The 8455-nt window shown below is 34.1% G+C and overlaps 1 protein-coding gene across 1 annotated transcript in view; it reads left to right on the plus strand.

The window, feature by feature from the left end:
- The window catches only part of KLRD1 (killer cell lectin-like receptor subfamily D, member 1), a 9823-nt gene extending 2174 nt beyond the window's left edge, over positions 1-7649 (plus strand). The window contains exons 2-7 of the mRNA XM_008584855.1: positions 2577-2673; positions 4302-4451; positions 4596-4658; positions 5638-5789; positions 6611-6717; positions 7523-7649. Of these exons, the coding sequence (XP_008583077.1) occupies positions 2577-2673; positions 4302-4451; positions 4596-4658; positions 5638-5789; positions 6611-6717; positions 7523-7649 (696 nt within the window). The remainder of the gene's footprint in view (positions 1-2576; positions 2674-4301; positions 4452-4595; positions 4659-5637; positions 5790-6610; positions 6718-7522) is intronic.
- Positions 7650-8455: the final 806 nt, after the last annotated feature.

The raw sequence follows: 8455 nt of genomic DNA on the forward strand, positions 1-8455 counted from the left end.
CTGGTGATAATTACTCAGCACTTCTGGACTGCCATGAGTGAGAGAAGCAAGGCTGTCAGAAATTCCAGGAGGAAAAAAAAAAAAAAAAAAGCCTATAGTTACAGAGATGCAGATACCAATTGCCCAGAGTTTACCAAATATCCCAAGGGATATGGGTGGGGCAGTGATAACCTCTGCCACAAGGAGATGCATGGGAGGGATACTGTGGCGTGAAAACAATTCAACTACCCCTGTACACAAAGGAATGAAAGAATCTACCAGGATTGGCAGTTCAGAGAGAATTAAAGGAAGGGTTAAAAATGTGTGTGTGTGTGTGTGTGTGTGTGTGCGTGCATGTGTGTGTGTGTGTATGTGCGTGCATGTGTGTGTGTTCAGTTATTTGTGATTTGAGCCTGGAGTTCTTGAATTGAACATGCCATTCCTGGATTTTTACTTCTGTGTCAGTGAACTAAGATGAAAAAAGTCAAAGACAATGATTGATGTAACTAATTGTCTGAAATGGTTCTGAACAAGCATGTTCTGAAAATTTAGGATAACTTCCAAATAAAGGAGGTCCTGTTAGTTTTGGAAGTGTAGTAACAATCCCTATTGCACATTCTGTCACAGATTTGTATCATTTTGAAATAAAAGCTGAAAGCAAAAGTTGAAACTCCTATTTAACAAAAGCAGTTTTACGTGGGGCCAAAAAAGCAATCAAAATTAGGCAGCATTCTGCTAGCTCAGCTTTGTCCTACACAAAAACTGAAAAACAAAAGATGAAGTAAGTATAGGGTCATTTATAAATCACTACTCTCAACTAGAATTGCACAAAATCTGGATGGAGTAGTTTTCATGTTTATATTCTTCAGTAAGGGTTTATATTTTAGCAATTTTGGTGGTTCAGTGAAAGCAGCTCTATGAATAAAATGCAAATTTAATCAATGGAAAACTTTTGACTTCAAGGGAACTGATAAATCAAACCACAGTCCTGGTTTTTTTTTTTTTTGTATTTTGTTTTGTTTTTGTTTTATTTTTGGTTTCAGTTGAAAACTCATCTTTGACAAAAACGGTTCATCTATAGTAATATTACAATGCTTAAAAATAAATAATACAAAACACATCAAAAATATTTGGAGGCCTGACTTTGCTTGGGAATGAATGGTAAATTGTGTTTCCATATACTGAATTGCAGATTGAGGTCACAATGGAAAACTTTTGACTTCAAGGGAACTGATAAATCAAACCACAGTCCTGGTTTTTTTTTTTTGTATTTTGTTTTGTTTTTGTTTTATTTTTGGTTTCAGTTGAAAACTCATCTTTGACAAAAGCGGTTCATCTATAGTAATATTACAATGCTTAAAAATAAATAATACAAAACACATCAAAAATATTTGGAGGCTTGACTTTGCTTGGGAATGAATGGTAAATTGTGTTTCCATATACTGAATTGCAGATTGAGGTCCCTGCTCTCAAGACCCTTATTCTGCCACTCTGCTCCACATTTGAAATTCTCATCGATGAGGTTACACTTCTGAGGACAAAAAAAGCGAAATGAAGTATCAGCATATTACGTGAATGAGATAACACACTGAACAATTACAGTAATTAAAATATTAGTAAAAATAAGGACTTTAAACTAGCTGAAGTCATGTCGAAAGGACTTTAAGTAAATGAAGTCAGGTATTGAAAGAGGACTGACGTGAATGGGGCACTGAAGTGTTGCTTTAGACCAGCAGAGGAGTTTTAGAACACAGGTGTTGTGTGTGTGTGTCTGTGTGTGTCTGTGTGTCTGTGTGTGTGTGTACATAGAAGAGTAATGTGAAGTTGCTCTGTTTCTACCTTTCTGACCTTTGCCTGCCATGGATGGATTAATGAGGCAGGGATCAGAAGCGGGGATCCCTGCTTCATTAACCCAACCATGGATCAGAATAAGACACAGAAATGCCGACCACTCGATGCTAAAGAAAAGAAATAAAAATCTACAGAACATATAGTCACAGAGACATGGGCTTGGTTTGAAATAAATTGCAGTCGCGTTCTGGAGAAAGCCTGCCTGGGTTTCAACCTTACATTACCACAGGCCGGTTACTTAGCTGTACTATGTCTTCACCTTCTCATATGTAAAAAGAACATGTTTATGTATCTTCATTTTGACGTTATTTTCAGAAATAAATAAGCTAACATATATCAAATGCTTTAAACTATTTTGAAGAAGGTAAATAATAAATGTTTGTTATTAGAGGAGGAAAATTCTGTGTGGAATTTATGACACTAGGTAAACTTACCTTTGGTTTGCTCATTTTTTTCTCTGTTTTCCAAATAACATTTTAAGATGAATTTGTTGTTCAAATGTTTTTCAAAAAACTCCCTCACCCTCCTTTGTGCTGGTCAAGGCATTTGCACTACAAAAGTACAGTGAGGATTTCCTGTACTGTGGTTCCTGGAACATTTTAGAAGCATGTGATTTTGCTGCTGCTTATTCATCCTATACATACATGTCTAACCGATAGATGATTCAAGAACATGATTTAAATACACAATTTTTCTTTCTCTTTTTATTTTAAATTTTTTTCATGCTCAACATTTGCATTCCTCAGCCTCTAGCTCAGCTCCATGATCCAACACCTTTTCTCCTGAACAAGCACACTTTGTTCCTTCTCTGCACTGACCTTGGAACATCATTTCTCATGGCAGGTATGTGCGACCCCAGTCGTAAAATTAAAAAATAAAAAATAGCCAGAAATGGTATCTCATGGATTGGATAATTTCAGGGCAGTCCTTTTTTTAATAAAAAGATGTGATTAACAGTGGATATCTTTAGACTGTGTGTGTATCAGCCCTTTCTACATTTATTTCATTTTCCTAATTCTTCATTCTGTAATTTAGACTTTATTTAATGAAGCTTTTCCAAAAGGTTTAAAAAGTGGTTTCTGACAGGAATACCTTTAAATTCTGAACAAGAATGAACTTACCTGGTTAAATTTTGAGCAATGTAATTCTAGCATGGAAATAAAGAAAGAATGCCAAATATTAATGACAGAATGCTTAATTTTTTCTTAATCTACTGTTTGCATTGTCATATCCAAAACTGACACAGATTAACATTTTGACACATTGTACTGTTGTTAATGACATCACACTTTGAGATTGCGCTAATGTTAATGTAGAATATATTAATATGCAGGTTTATTGATAAATTGAAATAAAAAAATTAGTTGATTCTTGAAAAAAAATCTGTTAAGTAGTTGGTTATTTTAATGGAGACAACCAGTTGACTATTTTATATTTTAGTGTTATATGTAGTTCCTAGTGCATACAAGCTGCTAAGATTCAGGAATTATTGGTAAACCTCCAGATATAACCATTTACTATTGATGAATATATATTTGTCTTGTGAATAAGTGATATTGCTGGTATAGCAAACTTTGGCTAAGCACGTATACTAAAATCAACACTTAGCAATTGCTTGTTAAGTAAATGAATGAATGAATAAATGAATAAAAAGATGGTTATGAAACCTCAGCAAAAAAAAAAAATGTTTTAGGGAAAAAGTCTACAAGCAAGCAATTTTGAGTATGAGCAAATGTACTGTTCTTGTATAAAACAAGATCCGTTATGTATCATAATTCAATGTGCTGTGAAATGAAACCAGATCCCCGAGGTATTAACCACACGTGTTTGTGGAAGCTCCTACCACACCAGGTCCAGAATGCACCTATGCCTTCTTTTCCCTATAATACGGCTGCAAACCTACGAAGAGCTAGACGTCTGTCAGAGCAGAACCTGCACTGAGATTTGGAGGGGGCACACTCCCAAGTAGTAGTATTGTGACAGTGATAGAATATGTTAAATGAAAGACTCTCGACCTGGACAAACTTTCATTTGATTTCTGACATGGATACTTATTAGCTTTGATATTTTGAGAAAATAACATTATATTGGATCCTAACCTTTCTCATCTACTTAATGGTAATCATTCTATCTATTTTGTGCTTTTATTAAGATAATAAAAGTAAATGTCTGTTATGTAAGCCCACGCAGCACAGCTTGGTTCCTGTTGCTCTCTTCTCACTCCAGATCTCTAAGTTTCTCTGCCAATTTAAAAACTAAATGGTAAATCCACTTTACTGAGACCGAGTTGGTAGAGAAGAAAATGCATGGATAATCCCACTGAAGAATAAGGTATAACACATTGAAATGTTGCATATTGGGTGCAGTTCTGAATGGAATGTGTTCGTTTTCTAGTGTTCCATTGGCAAGATGACTATATTATGAAATGAAAGACTTATTTGTATTCTCTCCCACTGGTTTCTTCTTTTAAGAACTTCAGCTCCTACGCTCGTTCTTGAAGTCACCATCCTATACCTGTTTCTCTGCAGCTTCTCGGACCACTGTGTGGAAGTTGATTTCTGGGACCTTGGGAATAATATGCCTTTCGTTGATGGCTACCTTGGGAATTTTGTTGAAAAATTGTAAGTTTTTCTGGGCAAGTCTACATAAAGATCAAAACTGTGATGAAATCATTTAATGATAAAGGTTCATTTTACTGATGTGTAATGTTTTATTATTTCACAAACACTTACCTTAGTAAGGAAATTTCTAATCATTTCTTGTAGTATTGACTCCAGCAAGTTTTCAGTCAACATCCTCTCCAGAACCCATCACACAACTCCAAAATGGTAGGTTCCATACTTTGGAAAACCTTAATATTGGTAAAGGATTAAGTAGACAATTTCTTGTTTTTCACACACTGGAGCAAGATGGACTCTTACACTTAGTAATACAAGTTTTCCTGCTAATTGTAGGAGTCTCATTTAATTGTTCTGTGATATTTTTCCTGAGGGCTCATGATTAAGCAATGACAACAACAACAACAAAACTCTAGTACATATTATAACTAATCCAAATTACCCTCCTGTGTTTGCTTATAACCTGTACTTTCCTACCTCTTCGCCTTTTCTTCTTTCTGCTTTTTCTATGATTCAGAATACAGAGCAGATTTCTGCAATTCTACACATTACTTATCCAGGGAAAGCCAACTCAAAGTCCAGTCTTTTTGCTGTATTCTTTTCTAAATACTTCTCAAGTCGTCTCGCTATCTTCTGTGATCATACAGCATTTCATTTATCTGTCATCTCAACAACTTCAGCACCTTTCATTTGACAAAGACTTGAGTACCTACTGTGTCATAACTTTTATTACAGAGGATAATAGTGAAGACACTATCATAATAATCTATAAGACTGGACTTCAAACTAATTGGCTTATTTATCTTCCTTCTTGAAAAATAAAATATCAGAATTGTCCCAATGTACCATATTATTTTCATATTCAGAAAATACACTAAAGTGGTTTCCTTCTTTAAATCTTTCCTTCATCTAGTTAACTTTTATTTACAGTATAGTGCTCAGCTTTGTGTCACTTCTGAAAAAAAGGTTCTTCTAACTGCACCCCATCCTGTACTCTGATACATGCTGTTTTAACATTCTGAGTCTCTTTTGTATACTTGTATAAGTTATTATTAAATATAATCAATAAATGATTGGAAACTATATAATTCTGTATCTATCTCTAAAATATAATCTCCATGAAGAAAAAAAATCATGTCTAATTTGTTCACATTAATATCCTCTGGACATGTTTTATTTTTTCTTTTAGGTTCTGACTGCTGTTCTTGCCAAGAAAAGTGGATTGGGTACCAATGCAACTGTTACTTCATTTCTAGTGAAATAAAAACTTGGGAAGAAAGTAGGCATTTCTGTGCTTCTCAGAATTCCAGTCTACTTCAGCTTCAAAAAAGAAATGAACTGGCATGTATTTAATTCTGGTTTCCTGCATTTTCTTTGACCTAGAAAAATATATGATCTAAGTAAGCCGAATACTTTGATTCAAGTCTTTAATCAGATAGTAAATGGGTGGTTATATTTGAACTAATGACCTATCAATTTTATGTACCTAGAAACAATCATTGTAAAACCTATATAACATTCCTCAAAGATTTACACTAGGGATAAAAATCAAGATAGATGCCAGATAAAGTGCAAGAAACTTTTTAGGGAGAATTCAAAGAAGAAATAATAAGTTATTATTTCTACCTATTATATTCAAAGAACCAACGAAGTGACTGTAATTTTTAGTTCTTTTAATGGAATTTATAATGTCTTTTGTAATAGTTTTTGTCATCTTTCTGGGATATGGTATGAAACCAGCATGAAGAGTATGATCATAAAAGTTATTGAGTTCTTAAGAAAAAAATGAACAAATTCTCCAGCCACATGCAGAACCTGTGCTTTGTATAGGCTGAGCAGGTTCTACCCATGGGTTTATTGTGTAGGATACCGTAATTTGGGATCACACTTTATCATCGATCAAAGGCTGTGTTCCATGAAAACTCTAACTACTTTAATAATGTTTAATTCCTGCGAGAAGTGGGACTTTGTGGTATTTTTTCTCTCCATGAATAAACAGGCCTGATAAATGAGAAACTTGAGGCATGTGATTATAACCTTCTAAATTAGAAGTTAAAAATAATTTCAGTTTGTGTGGTGGACAGGCTGAATCTTATTCTGACCACTTTCTTATTCCCAGAGTAGATTCAAATTATGTTAATGTGATTGTTTCTGTTTCCAAGCAGTTTTTCATGAACTCCAGTCAAAACTTTTATTGGATTGGACTCTCTTATAGTAAAGAATACAAAGCTTGGTTGTGGGAGGATGGCTCAGCTCCCTCCCTGGATCTGTAAGTTTTTGTTTGTTTGTTTGTTTGTTTGTTTGCTCTTTGTGAATTTATTCTCAGGTCTGACTAGTGAAGGTAACATTTAGGAGCACTGTAGCTAAAATAATCTGTCAAGGGCACAAGAATACAGAAAACAGTATAGGAACAGCAGAATAATAATTTTAGCTCCACCTAGATGTTTATGCCTAAGTGACATGAAAGTGTACTTGTGGCCATTAAAGAACTTTTGATATATACAGTTTTTTTGCCTTAGTATAAGCACATGGAGATATATATGTGTGTTTACAGATGCTCACATACTCAGAGACAATCCAGAGAAAATGGTATATCCACTATTTTCTGTATTCTGGTGGAGTCTAACATTCTCAGCATCCTTCCAGGTTTCAAATACTCTGGGCTTATTTTCTGTATGTATTTTTGTCATTTTTGAATCTCATTTTAATTCATAAGGATGTGATTTGCAGCATCATACAATGAGAAAGTTGATGCTCTGGTTTGTTTCCTAGACTAGACCAGCCAATTCACCTTAAGCAAAATACAAGTAAAGCACATCATACATCACAACCATTAATGACAACAGCAAAAACCAAAAAAAACTGTGGCCTCAGTGCTACTGATAATTGAAGGAGTAAATGAGTGTTTTGCAGCACTGCACTCTAAAATTGTGAAAACTGTGGTGATTGAAAGAAAAAAAAATGACTCGATATGTTAATATTTCATTTGAAGGTTTTTAAAATTTCTATCATTTAATAAAAAAAAATTATCCCTGGACTTTTTGCATATGTTAACATTTTCTTATTCATTACAGATTTTTATCACCTCAAACTTTAAATCCAGAAAACTGCATACAGTATAGTCCAAGCAATAATGTTTGGGATGGACCCTGTGGAAGCAGAAGTTATTACATTTGTAAGCAAAAATCATTACAACTGTAATGTAAGCAATAGCTTCTTAAAGTGTTTCTTAGGACAGAAGGGGTGAGAATAAATGTCTAGGATTACTAAGAATATTACCTGTACCTCTTATATTATTACTAACTATCTACTTCTTGGGTCTGTTAAATGTTTCAAACTGTGTCTTATTATACAATTTCCATGTGTTTGAAACCATGTGTTTTAAAATAGATGGAATTTGTACACATACACCTGAAATTATAAAGCATCAAGATAAAGAATTTTATAAATATTTTGATTTAATGCATATATCTCATATTAAATTCAATTTAGTTTTATTTATATAGTGTACTCTCTGTACAAATTTAAATAAAATTTAATTCACATCAAATTATAAATACATATATATATACACACACACACATACATTAACATCATTTCAGTCCTTTGTGTGGTGTACTAAATTGAGAAATTCCAGTCTCATCTCACTTTTCTGAAAGTAAAAATAATTTCAGTATTTTTTATTAATTCTTTTTGCATATCGATATTTCCATATGTTTTAATTTAGAGCTGAAAGTGTTATATGACAGTATCCTCATATGTCGGGCCTTAAAAACTAACACCACCTTAAGTGACATTACAAGTGGCGCCATTATGGGCCCACAGGGGTGTATTAACGTGGCAGCCTAAGACGGCACCGGGAGGAAGTAGGGTGGGGGTGTCTGCAGGAACCTTGCCTAAGCCATTATTGGCCAAATACGCACTTCCACGCTCGAGGTTGCAATAGCTAGGCATTGAGACAAGATGCATGCTCTCTTGACCTTTAAGCTGATAAGATTATGTAAAAA

The sequence above is a fragment of the Galeopterus variegatus genome, unplaced genomic scaffold (genome assembly GCF_000696425.1).
Source record: "Galeopterus variegatus unplaced genomic scaffold, G_variegatus-3.0.2 Scaffold3384, whole genome shotgun sequence".
Classification (NCBI taxonomy): domain Eukaryota; kingdom Metazoa; phylum Chordata; class Mammalia; order Dermoptera; family Cynocephalidae; genus Galeopterus; species Galeopterus variegatus.